This window comes from Sturnira hondurensis, unplaced genomic scaffold, assembly GCF_014824575.4.
Source record: "Sturnira hondurensis isolate 20B ecotype Veracruz unplaced genomic scaffold, ASM1482457v3 Scaffold0006413, whole genome shotgun sequence".
Taxonomy (NCBI): Eukaryota; Metazoa; Chordata; class Mammalia; order Chiroptera; family Phyllostomidae; genus Sturnira; species Sturnira hondurensis.
In genome coordinates, this window is record NW_028079044.1 from 5,862,212 (window position 1) to 5,884,083 (window position 21,872).

Consider the following 21,872-nt stretch of genomic DNA (forward strand, 5'->3'; position numbering starts at 1 on the left):
TCTCAGGACTAGACAGCTACACTAAAATAGATATATTTTCTGGAAATAGATAAAACTATGTGGGTTGCAAAATCCTACAAAATCATTAATGACAAAAGTGGCCTGAATATCAATGATTCAGTTATTTCCTTATCTGTTTCTCTAACTCCAAACATAAAGCAAAAGAATTTTTAAAGAACATCATATTCTCAGCTCAAGCTAATATTTAACATTAAACTTTAATCCCTGAACCCTTGTGTAATTCGCGATTTGAGAACCCTGACACCCAGTCAGGTCACAGCTGAAAATGCCTGGCCTCGCAGTAAAACAGTTTGAAATCCCCAACTACTCAGTAAGTACAAAATATTCCCTAGTAATTAACCCCATAAAACTGAAGGCCAATAAATACTTTGGTGTTAGAATAAAGCATTCAGAAACAACACCTGAACAAGTTTTCAAGTCAAAGATCACTACACTCACAGGAGGGAGGAGGAAAAAGATTTCCATACTATTCACATCTTCCAGTTCTTAACTTGGTTCGACAATTTTAAAAAACAGTCCAAGAAGACAAGAATGTATAGTTATACCCATTCACCTAAGCATTAAATGTACTTAATAACTCCCCTGGCAGATTAAAAACTCAAAGTAGTGACCCTGGAAGTTCAACCTTACCCAGTAACATCTAATTCTTTAACTTATACGGGCTTTGCAATTTAGGCTACTATTAAGCTTACAGGGAAAACTAGCTCATATAAATCAAGTGAAATTTTGCCCAGTTCTTTCTTAGAAAAGCTTTAAAACGAGAGTTATTTTAAGTTTGGTAAGCTAAGCAAAAAAGTGCTTAAATTTTAAATTTTGATGAGAGAGATTTATTTAAAATATAAAGCCATATGGGCTACGCTTATTGCAAGAATCAAATGAATTAACATTTGCAAAAGGCCTTACCTAGGACAGTGCCTGACAAAGAGTAGGCACCGTGTAAGCCCTACCTATTCACCATTAGTGCTACGCTAAAAATAAGTCAAACCACATCCTTAAACCACATCTAAGAAAGCACACATATTGAGCTAATTCTAGGCAATAGCCCAATACCTTTCAAATCAGAAGTGCCTTTACACACACAAATTATTGCTCTTTGCTATACAGCTCTATTATTCTCCAGCTGAGATAAACTTATTTATGTACGGATAGTTTATAGGTCTTATTCCACATTAAATTCCAACTTCACAGACAAATAAAGGATATAAACCTGTTTTAAAAAAACTTACCATTGATTTTGCTTTCCTTCAAATACTTAACAAAGGGAAATATTTTCAATGACAACTTTCAAATTTAGCAGATAATCCCAACTTGCAAAATAGCACGTTGGTTATTTGGGATAGGAACCTATTTCCTCTTAAAAGGAAGGATTTCAAAGGAGGGGACAACAGAGGAGTACTTTATTTATACTGCAAGTAAATGAAAGTGTTGTCTAAATTTTAAGTCCTATTCCTATTACTGAGAAGGGGGAGGGGAGGAGATAGTCTCCTTTTCCTGAATTCAAAATCAGCCTTACGCAAAACTTTTGAAATAAACTGTTCAAAGTTCATGTTCAGCAACTTTTCACTCCTCAATCTCCATATCCCCAAATACCGCCCCGAGCATGACAAACACCAATGGGGAGAACTTCCCCAGGCACATCCCCACCTCCTAACCTCGCTCTAAAATTGCCTGCAGTCTTTGTTTCTTTTCTCAGCTCTCAAATCAAAACTCTCGTTTTCTTAGCACACTTATCTCATTGGTAGGAACATGACAAAATTATATTCATTCCTACTAAAGAATTTAAAAACTACTTTCTCTACAACCCTAAGTATTGTTTGTGTGTGTGTGTGTGTGTGTGTGTGTGTGTTTTGTATCCAAGCGGCAGGATTTCAGACACAAGGCTGCAGTCTGGAACAGGCAAGCTATACGTAAGCTGCAGATCTGCCCTAGCCACTCCTCCCAAGATTCTTCCTTTTTCATTTCTTTCCTTCCTCTTCTTCTGAACCCCAGGAAAATTCAGATTTTGTTTTACCTTGTTTTCTTTACAATGTTCAGAGATAAAAAGAAATAAAGTGGGAAAGAGGCGGTCATTTGGATTGAAAGTACTACTCTAAACAGGATTGCTTGCATATAATTTTTGATAGCTGAAATAATTATTTCCAGTTCTGATATAGAAAACAGCACTCTAAAAAAAACTAAACAATTATAGCTACACAGTAGTTTTGAACTTCAAAACTTCATTATTCTCAGCTATGAAACTAAGCATGTGTCTCACTCCTGAAGGTATTAAACAGCACTGTTAATATGCTGTAATATAATGCCCTCTATGGACTAAATTACAGCACTTCAGCATTAACTCTGAATTGAATCTTAAGACATTGAGTAATACTTTGGAAAATGAAGAATGAGTTAAAATGTCAAAAATAGGCATTTTAGAGTCTATAAACAATTTCACATAAGTTGCTAAAAATGAATACTAAAATCTGTAAAGTTGAAAGTGATACTTATTCAATAAGAACTACAAAAATGCTGACTTCTTGTATCATAATCTAAAATAAATATACAGATACTGCAAGAGAGCCAAAGGATTTTTAAATTTGGAATTTAAAACTAATAGCCATTAGACTCTGAAACTTTAAAATCCTTAAGTTTTCGTTAAAGAACACAGGCCCGGGGGAATCCTTAAGGTCATTTCATAACGTTGGTAACAGCATGATTCAAGCATTTGTTCGATTCAGTGCAATGTGTTGAGATTCAAAATCCTTTTATAAAGTCATTTGTAGTGTGAAGCAAATATCCACAACTCAATTTCTCTGCCCAACTGAATATATTCCATGTGGTCAACTATAGAGCCCGCCGCAGACTTCATGTCCTATCTACAACACTAGATGGCACCAACACCCAGAGTACAGTTGACGGTCCAACTCAGGGTATGCTGTGTGGTGGAGCAGTACCTGTGTTCCCTAGGATTGCTTCCGGGTACTGAGGAACAGACTAGAGTATGATGGGAATAAGAAAACAATTTCACCACCAAAAAGCACGTGGGATAAAACAATCTCTGATCGGAATTCAAAGTCAATTTTAAATAGATCAGAATTAAATATAAAAATGAACCTATAAATAAGTTATATAGTTTTCCCTATTTGCAAATTTAAAATGTCCACTGAAATGTAAAGCAAAATAAAAATTCTTTAGAAAACTGAGGGCAAATGTAACATGATAAGGTTTGCATCCTTCATATATACAGAACTCTCAAAATTAGAAATGAGTATCTAATTTTAAAATGGGCAAAGTATAGGAACAGGCAATTCATTCACACACACCAAATACAAACAACCAGTAAATCCAGGGAATATGCTCACCTTCACTAGTAACCAAAGCTCAAAACAGCAACCTATCACTTTAACCTATCAAACTCATAAAGTTGGTTTTTTTAATGGCAAGTACAGAATGTCTGGAAGAATCCATTAACAAATACGTCATGTAAGTGACTCTGGGAAGGAGCGCTAAGTGTCTACTTAAAATAGGAAGACCTACTATGACTGTAGTTTTTGAATTTTGTATAATGTGAAAGAAAATATTATCTACCCCCCAAAATCAACTGGTGATAACAGAGAAATGGGTGTTTTCTTACTGTGAAAGGGGTAGTACTTTTCTGATAGCCCATTTTTTCAAAACTCTTAAAAATGCCCATAACTATGTACCTAGAATTTTATTTCTAGTAGTTTGTAGGAAAGAATAATTCAAAGACATGGAAAACATATTTAAATGTAAAGAGGTTTGTAACAGAATTAGTTATGAATAAAAAAGTCGAGAGACAATTTGCTGTTGAAATATTTTTAAACAGCAAACTGATTAAATTGCAGTCAAACCTCAGTCCTTGAATGTCTTGGTTCTCGGACAATTCTGTTCTCGACCAAGTTGTTCACGGAAAAAACCGCCTTGGTTGTCTGACAAAACTTCAGGTCCCGATGCTGTCCCCAACAACCCTCTCCCACTGATACCTGAACCACCTGCCATGCATCTCTCGGGCGACAAAGGAGATTTGGTTTTCAAACAAATTGCTTCTCAAACAGTTTTCCAGAATGAATTAAGCCAAGAATCGAGGTGCCATAATATATCCAATAAACAAGGAACACTAAGCATTAAAAAATCATATGGCAGAAGAATAAAGACAATAGAAATGTTGGCATTATATATCACTCATTTTTTTAAAGTTATAAACAATACATAAAATATAATCCCAATTTGGTAAAACATATTTTTCACTGCATTTGTAAAGTATGCATATGCATAGAAAATAAACTAGAATATATTCTAAAATATTAACAATGATTATGTCCGGACAATATGATTACAGATTATATTCATCTCAGTGTTTTTCCTGTTCCTCAGATTTTACAATGAGCACATATTACTTCAGATGCTTCATACACTGCCACGCTGATTTTATTGGGAGTCACCAGATCCTTGACAGAAACTCAAACGACCAAAATTCCTGAAGCGCCGAATGATCAATGTGTCTGCCCAAGGTCACACAGCTAGCGATGATAATGCCAGGATTAAAACTCAGGTCTGTAAAATGTCCCAGATATAGTTCTTTCAATCCTTTAGCAGTATCTATCTTTTATGGTAAATTGAAAAATAAGTATTTCATATTTATTTTCAATTTGTATTAAGCCCACAGCAAGCACTAAATGAATCCTCATTAATGGCAATGCCACGTTAAGTAAATATGATGATTCTTTTAATAGCAACAGTCTGTTAATTTAGCTACATTGTGCATTTACTAAAAGCCTTCCAGTTGAAGGTATCTCTACTCAATTTATGAAAGTTTAATTTTTTCTGAATACTTAAATTTCTTACAATTTTTTACAATTTCTTACAAAAATTTTATACAATTATTGTATAAACTGTCCACTGTAATCATCAATGTCCAATTAATAATTATTACAAAGTGCCCTAAAGCCCTGGCTGGGTGGCTCAGTTAGTTAGAGCATCGTCCCCTACAACAAAGGTTGGGGGTTCGATTCCTGGTCAGGGCACATACCTAGGTTGTGGCGCATACAAGAGGCAACTGATCTGTCTTCCTCTCTCATATCAACGTTTCTCTCCCCCCTTCACTCTCTTGTTCTCTCTCGCTCTCTCCCTCTCCCTTCCTCTATCCTCTATAAAAAAATATCCTCAGCTGAAGATTTCTTTTTTAAAATGTCCTAAATATGCTCACTAAAAATATTTTTAATGAAAATACCAAACCTTAATACAGTGGTAATCTCGGTACTGGTCGTTAATTTGTTCTGATGAGTGGCAAGCAAGCAATTATTGATGAAGTATTTTCTCTTGCAGGATGGCGTCCCAACTCACACATGTTCTAGCAGGTGTGATGGGTAGCGAGCAAGCACCAAGCACTGAAACATTTTTTCTCATCAAAATGTGACGGGTACCAGGTTTGACAAGTTCTAAGGCTGGTGAGTTAGTACTGAGGTACCACTGCATCTACAGTTCTTTAGTGAGAAAGCTCAAAGGCAATACGGTAAATATTTTATAAGTTCTTAAAATATAAGAAAAGTGTTTTTAGTCACAAACACCATCAAAGAAGCTTCCTTGTGAACACATTTAAATATGTGTGTGTGTATATATATATATATATATAAACATAAAACATATATAAATTTGCAAAGGATAAATTTTAATTCTTCACCTAGATAAACGGGTCCCTTTAAAGTGAGTTCCTTATTATGGCAATACTACTTGATTATTCTTAGATATCACATAGTTACGTGATATCTGATTGTGTATTTACGTATACTAAATACACAATCAACTTGTAGTTGGTTTCCACTTCACTCACCAATAGTTCTAACAGGCCAGCAGAACAATGTATTCTGATTATGAATGGAAAATATGGTGTGCATAAGTGGCAAACTACGCAACCAACGCACACGTATTAAGCAACCACTATCAGGAGGCCAAGCTCTCTGCGGTCTGGATAGGAGACGTTAGCACCTTTCCTTCCCAGGGAACCACCAAACGCACAGTGGCTGCCCGTCACTACAGGGCTCCTCAGTCTCCACGGGGAGCCACAGAATGGGACCCTCATCCGGACATCCCTGCCTATAGAAGATGACGTTAGAAAAAAGTACAGGGCCACCAACTTTCTGGACTTTTAAAAAATGTCTTGCATTTATTAATACCCCCACCACCACGGGTAGGTAATAAAAACAGCACCTTGGTTATCTGCCAAAATTAGAACAGTAACTTCTCATTCCAAAATGGGGAAACACCTGAGATGGGACCAAAACGTATGTTGGAGTCCCAGTTCTTCACCTGTTGGAAAAAGGATCTTTGTGGAATTGTAGAAGAACTAATATAAAGAAAGCCCAATGTCTGAAACACTGTGGAAGCTCCAAGCTATTGGACTTACTATAATATTTACTATGTAAAACCTTGGGAAAATTATTTAATATCCCTAGACTAAGGTTTTGTCATCCATAAAATGGTTCCTTCTTTCAGGTTACGGTGGAGACCAAATGCAATGAGTATGTGAAAGGTGCTTAGATTTAGATAAATGGCAGTCTTCCCTTTCCTGGTAAAATGAAAATCCAGGTTCTGTTCTTATAAACAAATCAATCTAACAGTATTTCAAATGAATATTATAACCACACTAAAGGTGGAGAAAGTAAAAAGGGGAGTACTAATCCAAGTAACTTGTATTTAACGATGTGCATTCAGTCTTGGGCAAGGCTGGGAGAGGGAGGTTTGCAAAATGATCCTGAATTCTTTTATTATGTTTATTATAATGATATTCAAAAGTAGTCTAAAACTGTTTTAGATGTATTAAAGAATTAAGCAAATGTTTCGGTGGTGTTGGGAACAGGGTTTTCACTATAGAAGGAACATACCAATATGAAATAAGGGGAGAAAGAAATAATTCTCTGGGAATGGACCGAAGGTATCTGTGAGCATTCATGATTTCATAAATATGTGTATGTGCAGTTATATTTATGGGTGTATAGAAGTATTTTCTAGCTCTGTCCACTGCAAGGGCGAAAATGGAAAGACCGCCCAGCGGTGAGGAGCACGACTGGATCTAGCTCTTGATCTCGAACTACGTCCCCACTACGAGGAATCAGGGAGGGATCTCTGAAGACACGGCTGGTTCCAGGTCTGGGGCAGAATGGGCATGAGATGCGCCTACATTTCGCCACTTTACACAAGTAAGACGTGCTTCCCTCCCCACCCCCAGACAGGACAGATGCACGTCCTGGCGCCAACTGGAAGAAGGATCCTCCAAATCTGGGACAATGTACAACCAACATAAGTAATGAAATACAAACCACTGAGAATAAAATAGAAATCCATGGATCTATACTGATAATTAACTAATTAATTCATGGAGAAAGAGAGCTCTTATTAACAGTAAAATGCCAAAACTTGATTGATAAGTACAGAAATGTTAGAATTCAAAAATTATCACTTTGCAAACTTACTGGTAAAGATTGACTCCAGTGAGAATCATCAATGGATATAAATCTGGCGGGAGGGGGGGATTTTAATGAGGAGCAGGATATTTGTGTGGTCTTTAAGCGTCACCCCTCAGACTATAAGTTGTAAGGGAGGAAGAAACCCTAATTACGCAATAAGGAAATCAGAGACCACCCTGACCAGAAGAACAAAATTAACCTCATCAATGAGGGACTGATGGATAGTAGGTATCTCCAAATACAATACCTTGAGGTCATTACACACCCTCTTCATTTTGGCCATGAATCCATAACCTCAATCTAATCACTAAGAAACATCTGACAAATGCAAAATGAGGAATGTTCTATTAAAAAGGGAGAGGGAGCCCTGGCTGGTGTGGCTCACTGGATTGAGCACCAGCCTGCAAACCAAAGGGTGGCTGGTTTGATTCCCAGTCAGGGCACATGCCTGGGTTACAGGACATGTTCCCAGCAGGGGGTGCAAGAGAAGCAACCACACAATGATGTTTCCTTCTCCATCCCTTCCCCTCTCTAAAAATAAATAAAATCTAAAAAAAAAAAAAAAGACAAAGGGAGAAGGGGCCTCTGTTCTTCAAAAATGTTAATGTCCCAAGAGATAATGACTAGAATTGTTCAGGATTAAAGGAGCCAAAAGCAACACGACCACTAAATGTAAAACTTGGCTCTAGACTGGATTTTGCAGTAGAGGACACTATAAAGGGCATTATGAGGTCATAACACAAGTGGAATACAAATGGTAGATTTTTAAAAAGTATTGTATCAATGTGAACTTACAAAGTTAAAAGCTGGACTGAGGATATGTAAGAGAATACCATCCCCTTTTAAAATACAGAGCCCAGCAGAAGTAATGCCTTGCTTGAGTGTGGTTGGTAGGGTAATAATATGGGTGTAATAACTTATAGTTTTGATTTGAACATTTCACCTAAAATGTCATATGGTGTACTTGAGTGTGATATTGTTATGTTACAGAGCTACAAGTTTATGACGTCGTAATAAAGATTTTGTCATAAAATAGGGGTGTTATTTGTGCCAGACCCTGTCGTTAGGTCCAGGAAAAACAGGATGCATTTCTATACCCATATCTAGTTATCTGTAGAATGAGATCATAAATGCTAAAGCAGATGGGGAAAATGTGAGCGTAAATTTAGGTGAAGAGTATACGACATTCTTTGTACTATTTTTACTTGTTCCAATTTTAATTTTGGGACCAAAGACTGATTTTAGAAAGGAGATGGGCAAGAAATTATGATGCAGAATTTGATCCCTTATTGATATTTTTTCATGATAAATTTTGTCCAAAAATACCAACATGTATTTTGACCTGTTGTACCAACTGAAAGTTGCACGAGGGCAGGACTCTGTCTCAGTTTCGTCTTTTTACCCCTGGTCTTCACCCCCACTGTCCTCACCACACTGCTGTGGGTGGCTCAGATCCTTACTGTTTTCCCCTAACCGTTTATCTTGCTGTTAGAAACCTCCATTATCCTGTGAACCATCTATCCCAATCTCCAACTTCACTCAACACTTCCTTCCATTACTTCCCTCACTGAAACCTGGCTCTTCTTTCTTGAGGATGCAGCCTTCTGTGGGGAACTCTCCAATAAAGACGGTCTATTCTCTGCAGTCATGCATCCAGGAAGGGAGGAAGGGGAGTCAGCACCTTCTTGCTCACAAATACTGCTTCCAAACCACTATTTCTGAGGCCTCGGCCACAAGGCTCAGCTATTCAGCAATGTCATTCCTTATCTTTCCTTACGGCTTCCATCCACCGTCCTGCCAGCTGCCTCACAGCCCTTGACCAAAGTCTCTTGTCCCAGCTCCTAATCTTCCTGTCGGCCCCAAGTCCCACTATCATCCCGGGTGATTTCAGCGTCATGGGTAACGGCAGTCCAACATCTTGGCCTCATGGTTCACCTGACTTTACCTCTAGCAAACTTCACACCACTCACGTTTTGTTGGGAACCACTCTCCCTGTTTTCAGGAGTTGTAACCCTTCCCCATGGATAAGGCTGAGTGAGTGATCTTCCGGACCGTGAGCCACTAAGGAGACAAAGCTTGTCTCCCTGGCAGGAGTGCCGCTTCTGCTTCTTCCATCTCTGGCCCCCAACGTTTGGTCAGTTAGTCAATGACAGATACAACCCCAGCGGGGAGGGGGGCAACCTAATCCAGGCATGATCACTTGGGAGGCCCTCAAGGAAGGACTTGGGGGGCTGCAGCAAAGAGGAGATGATGGACTCTCACCCCCTGGCTATTCTGACATAGACTGAATCCCCATTTCTGTCTGGGAGAAGAGTTTCCTGGCTCTAATCCACTTAAACCTAAAAACCTATGTCGGGCAGGGCAGTGCAGTCCTCTGCTGGCTAGAGAGGGATCAGGGTAATGGGGCATAAGAAAGAGTTCCTAAAGTCCTGTGAAGCCTGCTTTGCCAAGAGTGCTTTCATTCATATGATAAGGGTCTGAGCAGAAAATGAGTTTGTATCCCAAAGTTTTTGCAACCCCCTTACCTGACAGATACTGACTCAGATTAAGCCCTCAGATTTCTTTAAAATGTTATCTATTGCTTGATCCTTGCCGCCTGACATTGATTGATGAGCTTTACCTGTATTCCTTTGTGTTCCGAACCTAATAAAAACCCTTGAGGAAGGGGCCCTTGGTCCTTCTCCTTTGAGAGATTGACCACCTTTCCTCCCCAAGCAGATCATGTCTTGGCAGTTTTATTTTCATCCATGGTGGACAGGGGGACTTGCGGGCAAAGTCGCCACAAGTCTCAGCCCTTGCCTCAAGGCCAGACCCTGGCCGTTAACAGCCTGGAATTATAAATTCCACCTGTAACACACACACAATCCTACTTTGACTACAGCCGCTTCTCATTCTGGTATTCATATTTATTACCACCATCCTTGGCTCCTGGAGATAATTTGGACCTCACATTCTTTGGTCTTCTATTCTCTTATCTCCCAACTCCTTATCCTTTCCTCTTTACATTCTTCGGCTTAGATAAAACCCATCACTTCAAATTACTCTCTTGCTATTCTATTATCTTCGCCTCCTTTCACTCGCTGTCTTTCCACTGGGCCTGAACACAGGCTTGAGTCAGCACGAGCAGCTGCTGTTCTGAACCGAGGCTGCTGGGTACTGTTACCGCTCAGACCATCCTCCGACCTTGACCGCACTCTTCCTTCGACACTTGTGTCCCTGCTCAGCAGGTATTCACAGTGCAGTTCTTTCTTGGCAATGACCCACCACACAGCTTTAAAGAATAAACGTCAACAAGCCCTCAACTCCCAGCTACAAAACACGAGCGTTATCAACACCCATCATTTTCCTTTCATTCACTACAATCGAAGTCCTTCAATATTCTCCCTCCTCTATAAGCTAATTCCTCCACTTGAGTTCTTGATCTCACCCCCCTCCCCTCCTGACTCTCTACATGTACCTTCATTCAGACATGGAATTAGACTCCAATTTCTTTTTTAAAAAATTGGGGGGCACTCTTCCTCAACCCCATAATTCTACTTCCCTTGCATTGCTAACACTCTCCATGTTCTCAAACTTGTCAACATTTAGCATCTATTTTCTCAAATCCCATTGGGTCCTCAGATCTAGCACTGCCCACTCACACAATCAGGCCAATACCTTCCCTTCTTTTTGATAAATAATCAATCCTTATCTTAAGTGAGCTAATATGTGATGATGCTGAGCAACCCTTAAACCTTTAAATCTTTCTCTTCTTGTGGTTTCCCCTAGTTGATCTGTAGCTTTAATTACTATTCCCGAGCCCACGGCAAATATACACACACAAGCAAAGTCGCTATATCTATCACTTGTTGCATGTTCCCTAGATACCTTAACACCAACATGTTTAAATTTTGTTTTTTTATCTTCTCTCCTTAAAACCCACTTTATTCTCTCACATTCCCTAACTCAGTTGCTCACACTACCGCCCAGGTGTTTGCACAGTCATCTTTAATGCCCCCCCTTCTCTCTCCTGACCACATCCAATCAAACACCAAGCCCTAGGCACCATGCTCATCCCACTGCCTTCATGTCCGGAAGCTCCTCTTTCTCAGACTGTGGCCACAGTTTCTAAACTGGAGGCTCTGCCAGTAGTGCTACCCATCTCCAATATTGGAGATGGGTAGCACAAGCATATTCAGTAAAACACACATAATGACTACATGTTTCACACAACTAAATCGGAACGGTAAATAAAAAAGACACGTGCAAGTCACTTTACACAACTCAGGTAATGGGAGATGCAGAGTCAAAGGAAAACATGAGAATCAGTACTTTCCAGAAAAATTCATAATAGCATACCTCAATTTATACTTTTCAACAAAATGTGTACTACTCAGCATGCATAAGTTTATACCCATTACTGGAAAATACTGCATTACACTGAAATATTAGAAAAGTTATAGAAATATTATTTTATAAAAAATTTAAGAATAATTAATTCTGGGAAAACAAACGTAAATGCATCTGCAAATATTTTAATACCTCTTGCTCTTCATGCTATCAGGAAACAATGAAACAAAAGAAAAGAAATAAACACTGAAGCCAATTCGAACAAAAGTTTTTTTCTGGTTCCCTGACAATATAGAAATGAACAACGAATAATTGTGTGGAAAAGTAAAGAACAAGGGTGAATGATGAATGCAAGAGGGGTAGGAAAAGCACCCAGACCTTCATGAATGTAACATACTACACATAATGTAGTGGAATGTTCCATGGGAAATCAGAAGGTGGAAAGAAAGCACAAAACAATGTCTGGACTGATTACCTGAAGTTTTACTCAGCTCTGCTGAAAATATAGCAGATGGTGATCTGTTCTCTTTTTCTGTACCCGAAGGAAGTTTTTTCTCAGCTTCTTTCCCAAGAACTTTGGGTTTAACTACATCGCCTATCTCTGTTTGAGTGGCCAAAGCAGGAACCGCTGGAGGCAGTAAGGGTACCTTTGAGATATCAGACCTATCTTTGGAGGCTTCATCTGGGACATGGACTTTATCTTCACCTTTACGTTGTACGTTCTTGAGAAAAAGGTCACTCGGGAATTCTGAGCAAGGCAACAGCCCAGCTCCACCCTCAGCGTTCGCAGTCTCACCTTTGTGGGCTACTTCTAGGTCAGTGTCTTCCCTCGCTAATTTAGAGGAATCAGTTCTAGAACTGACAAATGTGGGGAACTCGTCTATGATCTCAATTGGAGATGAATCTGAAAATGTTTCACTCTCCCTTATTTTTGCTTCATGAGCAATAAATAAGCCATCATTTGAAGAAACTGCAGTACTGAGCTCCTCCATCTGCAAAGGAGTTTTCTCCTTTCGGGTCAATGCTGGAACCTCACCAGGTGATGAGGTACCTTTCGTGGCGTCTAAATTAGGCTGAAAGGATCCCAAATATGGCTTTCCCCCCGTAGGTGGTGGCGAAACACTGAGTTTTTCCTTATTTTTCTGTTCTAACATTAACTCAGGTGCAGTCTCAACGAGACTTTCTTTCACAAGTATCACAGCTTCATCTTGTTTTTGTGGAACTTCAGGTATTGAATCATCACTAAATAAGTCAACTGGTTCAGAATCAGGGGAGGAATCTTCGCCTAGCTCAGAATGGTCAGGACCTGGCTGGGCGGCCTTGGCTCTTTCAGAATGGTTAGAGAAATCTGCAATTGTTTCAGCAGAGACCTTTGTTCCTTTAATTAAATCACATGCAATTGATATATAAGGAGCTTCTGTTTCTTGAACAGCTACAGTAATACTTTCAGGCTCTTTAACTTCTTCCTTTGTTCCTGATACTTTCTTAATTTTCAGTGACACATTCATGGCCTCTTCATAGGGTGGTGGATTTTCGGGCTCAAGTTTTACGCTTTCATAATGAACTGAAAGAGGAGCTTCTAACGGCGAGGAGCTGGGCTGCACTACAGAAGCACCAGCAGTAGGAACTACAGAATTCACTGGTGCTTCCATAACAATGTCAGGCAAAACCGGTGAAGGGGTGGCTTCGGATTCTTCAAAGGTTGGGCAAAGCTGTGCTACAGGGTAGAGTGACTCCTGCACAGCTTCTGATGTTTGAACCAAGTCCATTTTTGTTTCAAAAGCCATCTTTGTACCTGTAGCTTCATTCAACTCGCTTTCACATGCTTCCTGTACTAAATCTGGGGTCAGACCTTCAGGCATGGTTGCCACCACCTCCGCAGGCACCTTCGATAAATCACCTCTTGTGACATGATCTGCCTCAGACCCCTGCGTTGCTACAAGGAATGGGTTTAATGACTTGGTGCCACTATTCTTCTCTGTTACGATCTGGGCCTTTTTTTCTTCTATTTTTTTTTCATCTGTCTTATTTTCTGAAGTATGGTCTTCCAACATAGGAAAAATGTTTGTTGAAATGCTTTCGGCTGCTGTTGGGCTGAAGGGGGTACATGTGATGTATGCTCCTGAACCATCTTTCACGGCTTCAGGTGTGCTGGGAAAAGAAGTATCATCATTGCTGCTTTCACTATCTTTTTCACGATTTGTTTGGTCAACGCTATCGCCAAAACGCTTCTTATCCCCTTTACTCTCCAACTTGCTCTCTACCTTATCTGCAGTAGCCAGCACATCACTATATTGCTTATTAGCACCTGTCACCCCCCAGGCCTGCTCAAAGGGTTTGAAGTCTGCATACTCCTCTCTCAACGGAGTTCCTGCTGTAGGTCCCTTTTCATTGAAACTGTCCTTTGTTTTTTCTGGAGACACAATTTTGCTCTCTTCTTTAATCAAGTTAGTAAGGGCTATAGGTGACTCTTGTTGCTTACCAAGGATGTTATTACTAACTAAATCCCCCTCTTCATCTTTATTCTTCACAATTATTTCTTCCCTAGGGTTTGCTACTGTGGTGGCAGGTTCTGCTTTTGGAGAGGCACTGAATGATGATTCCATCACTGAGTATTCCAATTCTGAAAACTCTGTGAAATCTTTGTCTACAAATGGATTTTTTGTCTTTTCTGGGAACTCTTTAGAAGCTTCCTTTGAAGTTTCTTGAATTGTTCTTTTGGTGGATAATCCTGCTGGTAAATTACCAAGGTATTCATGTTCTTTAAAAGAAGCGGCGGAGAGGGGAGATAGAGAAGGAAGAGAAGCAGCAGATTCAAGCAGGACAGATGGGAAATCCTCTTGACCAGCGGAAACAGTGTTACCTGGCTGCTCCTTCAAGTCCATGATTTTTTCTGTGACCGTGGACAGAAAGGAAAGTTAGAGAACGCCAGTGTTCTCAGAGGTAATGCAAGCTTTATTGCAGATTCAAAATAGTGTTAGTAAAGACTTACTAGTAACTAAAATTAAATGTAATATCTGATTAATAGAAAACAAGTAGACTGAAATCATTACTAAAAGTTAAAGTTATTGTCAATAAAACCTGTGTATGGCTACAAAATTATATGCTATGCAAAGACATAAATCAAGTTTTTGAGAAAAACCTCAAGAACAATCACTAAAAAAGCTGCTGTTAACTCATTTTACAAGGGGGAAAAAAGAGGATTTCAGAAGACAGTTTGACAGTACAGAAGAGAAAGGGCATCGGAGAATTAAATGCCACACAGTGACATCCAGGCACATGAAAGCCTTTCAGCTGTAAGAGCGAGTAAATTTTATTTGGAGAAATGGAATAGTCACTACGTAAATGTCAATCAAGGGTCCACGAATTCCTTACATATTCCCAATTTTTCACCAGGTTCTGCCCATTTCTCCCTTAGACATAGCATATAAAATGCAATTTCAACTTTTTCAACAGACATTACTTGAACCATGCTACTTTTTAGTAAATTCAAACTACTCTGTACGAAGTTAACAAAACTAAAGAGGTAAAGTTAGAATACACAGAGGATAAAAGGCTAGCAGAAAGAACTTGCCTGCAGAGGAGTGTATCACAGGCTCAGATGCAGCAGGAAGAGCAAAAAGTGTCTCATCTGAAAAACAAATAGAATATAACCTCAGCAGAAATCAAGATAGAGTTCGAAGGAGACTAAAGAAAAGAGGAGCAAGCAAGGGTTCGGTTTGCAATGAGTTAACACAAAACTTCACCTACCGAGAAACAGCCAAGATGGAAAGGAAAAAAGAGTAGCATTAGTAATACCATTAATGCATGCCCTGGCTGGTGTGGCTCAGTGGATTGAGTGCTGGCCTGCGAACCAAAGGGTCACTGGTTCCATTCCCAGTCAGGGCACATGCCTGGGTTGCAGGCCAGGTCCCCAGTAGGTAGGGCATGTAGGATGCAACCACACATTGACATTTCTCTACCTCTTTTTCTACCTCCCCGCCCCTCTGTCTAAAAATAACATCTTTAAAAATTCAGATTAAATTACCATCTATATTATAAAGCTGATTAAATGATATCCATGGAACTTATCATTTTCCAAGGGGCAATAACATGTTTATGTTAAAGAAACTTCATGAATCAAATGGATGTAATATACCATTCTTATTTAACATACCACATCCAAAGCTTTTACTGTTATAAAATTATCATGTCTTAATTGAGCCAAAATTTTAAAGATGCATTTGAATAAAACTAGCAACTATACTTGCTTAACCTTTTTTTATTGGCATATGTTCAGTTCAGAAGAACTTTCAGAGAACAATACATTTTCTTACTCCAGATCGTCTATCCTTAAAAAAAAAAAGATTCTAAGAGTCATTGTACACTACCATATTTTTCGGACTATAAGATGTTAACGCTGCTGTTGAGTTCTGTTGGGACTATAAGATGTTAACAACCCTATAAAGGTTGTTAATGCTGTTGTTGAGTTCCGTTTACAATTACATTGGTATAATATTGTGTTATTAAATATTCTACTACATTTTTTGCTTCAAAAATTATTTCCTATTTTCCTCCTCTAAAACCTGGGTGCATCTTATGGTCCCCAAAATACAGTACTCTTTGACAACATCAACCCATACACCATTGTCCAAATTACAAAGAAAACACTAATTATCATTAGGAAGATCGTTATTATCACCAGCCTTATTTTGTTTAAAATTAACACTGAGGGCTACTTGTCATTGTAAATGCTTTATACGCAAGGACTCCTTTTACTCCTTAGAACCTGGTTGCTACAAGTGTTGTTTTTTTTAATTTATTTAATTTTTGTTCAAGTACAGTTTTCTTTCTTGTATTCCCAGCCCTGCAAAGTGTTGTTTTTAATGTGCCCATTTAACAGATTTTAAAAAAAGACCGACAGAAGTTAAGGAACTCGATACACAACTAGTGAGACTCGCACAAGTCAGAGCCTGTTTTCTTGACCACAGTATATGCGACATGTTATGAACTCGATATTTCGGTCCCCCAAATTATGTTGAAGTGCTAACCTCCAATGTGATGGTATCCGGAAAAAGGGCCTTTGGGAGGTAACTAGGGTTATGTGAGGTCATGAGGGCAGGGCCATGGTAGGTAGGATAGGGTTAGCGGCCTTGTAAGGGACACCAGAGAGCTTTCTCGGGCCTGTGTGATAGTACCCCTCTGCTCTCCCTGTGTCTCTCCCATTCTTCAGCATGCTCATGCGTGTGAACACCACGTAAGCACACAGTGAGAGGGCAGCCACCTGTAATTCAAGAGAAGAGGCCTCAGAATGAAACCTATCTAGCCGGCACCTTGATCTCAGACTTCTCAACCTCCACAATTGCAAAAAAATTTCTGTTGTTAAAGCAGCCAAATCCTTGGTATTTTGGTATGACAGCCCAAGCCAACTAACACACTACACAGAGTGGGGGAAAAGTAGGTTTACAGTTGCAAGTACACAACACAGTTTATTCTTGTATTATTAATTACTGTATTATTTTCCACACAAACAGCTGTAAAAGTGTAAACCTACTTCTGCCTCACACTGTATATTGGTATATCAACCTTTATGATGTCATTTTATACCCGCAGCTGGGAGATCCCGAGTTAAAGATCTTCCACAGTTTATACTAGGGAAAGACTTCTAGCAAAAAGATAATTTGAAATAGCGTGAGAGGTGACAGGAAGGTATTCCTTTAGTGGAGAAAACAAAATAAAATTGGAGACTTCTCTGTGGAAAGAGAAGCTAGACAAGGCTGATCAATAGAAAAAAATCAAAGAGATGTGGCTATCATGAACATGGACTTGACCTCCAAGGGTATTCTAGTTCCCTTGATGAAGAGGAGAGATAAATTCACAACGTCATGCAAATTTTGTATAAATCCACACCAGGCATAATGTCATAACTAGAGGATTCTTAGATGAGGTGGTAAGCTGGAAGAGGTGGTAAGCTGGAAGAGGTGGTAAGAGGAAACCCAGGATATCATAAGGGTCTCCAATAACCCAGAACAACAGGCTGGATGGGATACTCATGCAAACCGGTAAGACACAATGCCTTATGAGATTGTGTAAAATGTACATGTGTGTACACTTTTTAAAGATGACTTGCTACGTGACCTTAGTTAATTTATACAGCTTATTTGTAAAATGAGAAAATATAAACATTCCTTTCAGCTCTGACAATGAATTCCAATCTTATATAAAAACTGAGGACTGAGGGTCAAAGAGCAGAACCAAATAATCACGCAGCTGCCACATCTAAATAAAGGTAAGAGATTCTGAAATGGTTGTCTTAGACTTACAGCCACTAATTAAGAGGCCAGTCTACTTGGAAAGTAAACCACAAACATGTTACTGTTAAAATGGAAAATCGTATCAAAAATTATGTCAAACATTTAAATGTATCTTTATTCTTATGTAATACAAAGTCTCTCTTACAGTGAAAACTACTGGGTTGGCCAAACACTTTGTTTTTTTCCGTAGGATGGCTCTACTAGCGCCTAGTTGTCTTTAACTTCATTCTTGGTCTGTAACACATTTTGTTAGATTATATTGTGACAGCTGTCATATCAGCACATATTTAAAAAAACATCCAAATTCATGAATTTTTGTATAGCCATTCTAATATTGAAGATGGAAGAAAACACATAACATTTTCAGCATATTATGCTTTATTATTTCAAGAAAGGTAAAAATAACTAAAATGTAAAAAAGATTCATGCAGTGTATGGAGAAGGTGCTGTGACTGATCGAATGTGTCAAAAGTGGTTTGTGAGGTTTCGTGGTGAAGATTTCTTGCTGGATGATGCTCCACGGTTGGGTGGACCAGCTGAAGTCGATAGTGAACAAATCACGATATTGAGAACAATCAGTGTTATACCATGTGGAAGACAGCCGACATACTCAAAATATTCAAATCATTAGAGTTATTGGTGAAAATAAAAAATGTGTCTTATTTTATGGAAAAAACAATGGACTTTTTGGCCAACCCAATATATTCCTGGCACCTGATCAGGTGAAAAAGTTTACAAATTGGTATTTCCAATATTCACTGAACTTAAAAAGAAGAAGAAGAAGAGGGAAAATCTTCACATTTTGAAAAGTGAGATTAGATCCAAAATTAACCGCAAAAAAGTACTACATTCCTAAAAGCACTTCCAAAAAGATCCAGAAGAGGTCACTGCCATTTGGCCTTCAAGAAGAGGACAGTTGCTTAGACTCCTGCTAAAGCAACGTTGCCACTGACCCAGAAAGCAAATTGCTTGGGTCCAGAGCACTTACAACTGTGCAACCCAGAGAAACTTATTACTTAGCCTTTCTGTTCCTCATTTCCTCATTTATAAAATAAAGATAATAACAGTTCACACTTCAAACGTTGTGTAGGAGGGGCAAGAGAAAGAAAAAGAAGCAACTTGCCCTGCCCTGAGTCCCAGAGCCAGGAGGCAGAACCAGACAGGATTTAAACAGCTGTAACTCCTGAGGGTCACGTGCTTTCTGGATAAGAATTTGCACCTGTTGCAAATTCCTATTTCCTCAGCCCCTCCAGTTTGACCTCCTGAAACAAGATTAATTGTCAACCAGCAAATACCCTGTAATTATCTGAAATATTTTACTGATTACTTGCTTCTACTTCACAAATATAATACATTTATATAGACACTAAGGCTGGCCAGACACAGGTAATTCAGATAGTCTTATGTTACTCAAACCCATCCTGCCAGTAGGTCCTGCTGTTATACCCTGTTTTCACAGATGAGGACAGAGAGACATAAAAAGGCTAAGTAACTTGCCCAGAGTCACAAAATTGAAGGTGATAGATCTGAGATTCGAATCCAGAGAGTTCACATACTCTTCTCTTTACTGCTGCAATACTTCCTTTCTTGGACTCCATATAAATTTAGAAATTAAAAGTGACTAGTAAAATTGAGAATGTTCAAAGAAAATTTCGATCAATACTTTATGTGTAGCTATCAAATTCTAAGGCTAAAAGATTTTTTGAAAAAACACTGATTTTCACAGGTGAATAAAAGTATCTTATAATCAGGGCTACTATAATAAGTAAAAAAAATAACATTTCCCCTCTTTCTATAACAACCCCCTTCTTTTTATGATCTACTCATATTGCCAAATTCTAATTACTGAGTGCAATTAAAACTCTGATCATTAACCTCAGTTGTGCTATTAAATGGACAGCCAGAAAAAGATAAATATTAAGGGCTTAATGATACCCATACTAAGTAAAAACACAGTGGCATGTTTAAAAAAAGAAAAAAAAAAAGGTTTTCACTAATAGACAAAAAGAAAGCCAGAATTTTACTATTAAGTCTCTCTACTCTACTGCCATCAATTCACATTTCTAAAAGGACAATTCTATACATTCTCTTGCTCAAAAACATTTAAAGACTTTCAGTTATCCACTGAATTATACCTAAAACGCTCAGTCAGGCAAATAAGGCCCCGCCCCATATGGCCCCAAATCTAAACTTATCTCAACAGCTCCTCACAGGTCATCCTGCCAATCACACGTGAGGCTTCCTAACAAAGCCCATGCTCCCCCTTCCTGCATTTCTGACTGTTGGAATCCATATCGCTAAAACTCGCCACACTGAGCCTTACCAACTTTCTTTCTAAAACATGCTCATCCTTATCTTATTCTTGTTAATCTTCTACCACATTTCCAATTAAGCTCAGAGAATTAAGTAGTTTATTCAAGTCACAAAGTGAGGAAATTATCATTTAATTCCTAGTTCACAACAAAGTTAGAAGATTATAATTGACCTTTTTCACTATAATCAGATACACGTTTATTTCCTTATCGACCTCAGTAACATGAACAGAATCACTCAATTACTTACAATGACAGTATGAAATGTACCATTCACAAATCAACTTTTTCCAAATGATCTACTCACGTGAGCCCTGACAATATATTAATTTCTTGGCCTAAGCCTGAACCTAGCATGTAAATCTGGATAAACTGCAGCAGGGCTACCTACTTTAACGGCTATTTACTTCCGTCACGCAAGGATCAGTTTCTTTTCTTTCTTGTTTGTTCTTATACACTTTATTTTTATTGTATTTTTCCCCATTACCATTTAGTCCCTTCATACTCCTTAACCCCTGCAATCACCACACCTCTGTCCATGTCCTTGAGTCCTTTTAAGGATCAGTTTCAAAATTAAAGTTCACTAAAGAGATTTCTCTTTTTGTTAAGTAAATTACTTTTTAAAAAAGTAAATGAGGTATAGCAGTTTTTGATTTATTACTGTCCATTAAAAGATATATATGCACACACACTCTTTTAAATCTGAGAGAGAGAGACACACACACACACACACACAACAACGTAGAGCAAAACATAGACCGGTTACCTCCTATACACCGCACCCCACCTGGGGATCAAACCCGGAATCTGGTTTATGTGCCCCGACCAGGATTGAACCACCACCTTTTGTTCTACGGGATGACACTCCAACTAACTCAGCCATGTGGCCAGGGCTGCCCACACAGTCTTATAACAGTATTTTCCCTGACATACTCATTTCAAAAAAGCCTTTTTATAGCCAAATGTATAACTGGTCAGTAAAGCCATATCTAATTTATAAAACAAGCTGTACTTTAAACCATAGAGAACTTCTGCTTCTAGCTCTGAGTAATTATATCAGACCAATCCATCCAACATAAACTATGAAAGTGAGCAAAATACATGAAGCAACTGTCTTAAAACACTGGATGACTTCCGTACAGGAAGGAGTGTAATTCCTGAGAAGAAGGAAGCACACCAGATGAGTGCCCGGCCGTCTGCCTGAAGGCACCTTCTGGTCTACAGCATAAGGAAGAAGGACCTAAGAATAGAACCAAGAATACTGTGCTCTTCTTGCTAAGCTGAGGAGGCTGCTGAGGTATCTGAAATTTGTGGGCAGGGTAATCTACAAAGAACAGCTGAAGAAGAAAGGAGCTCCATAAATCTGGATAGGGGTTCCCTTTAAATATTTGGCTCTTCCCTTTTAACTCACAGCACAAGGCTCAGCAAGGTCTAGCAGAGAAATACAATAGAGA

The 21,872-nt window shown here is 38.8% G+C and overlaps 1 protein-coding gene across 3 annotated transcripts in view; it reads right to left on the minus strand.

Annotated features, from left to right (window-relative positions):
- RTN4 (reticulon 4) overlaps positions 1-21,872 on the minus strand; it is a 77,822-nt gene that overhangs the window by 38,154 nt on the left and 17,796 nt on the right. Inside the window, exons 2-3 of one of the 3 annotated variants that reach the window (XM_037047916.1) lie at positions 15,388-15,444; positions 12,289-14,706 (exon numbers count right to left, since the gene is read on the minus strand). The exons of 1 other annotated variant lie outside the window; for it this stretch is intronic. In XM_037047916.1, the coding sequence (XP_036903811.1) occupies positions 12,289-14,706; positions 15,388-15,444 (2,475 nt within the window). The remainder of the gene's footprint in view (positions 1-12,288; positions 14,707-15,387; positions 15,445-21,872) is intronic. One more of the 3 variants, XM_037047917.1, reaches the window with a different exon arrangement.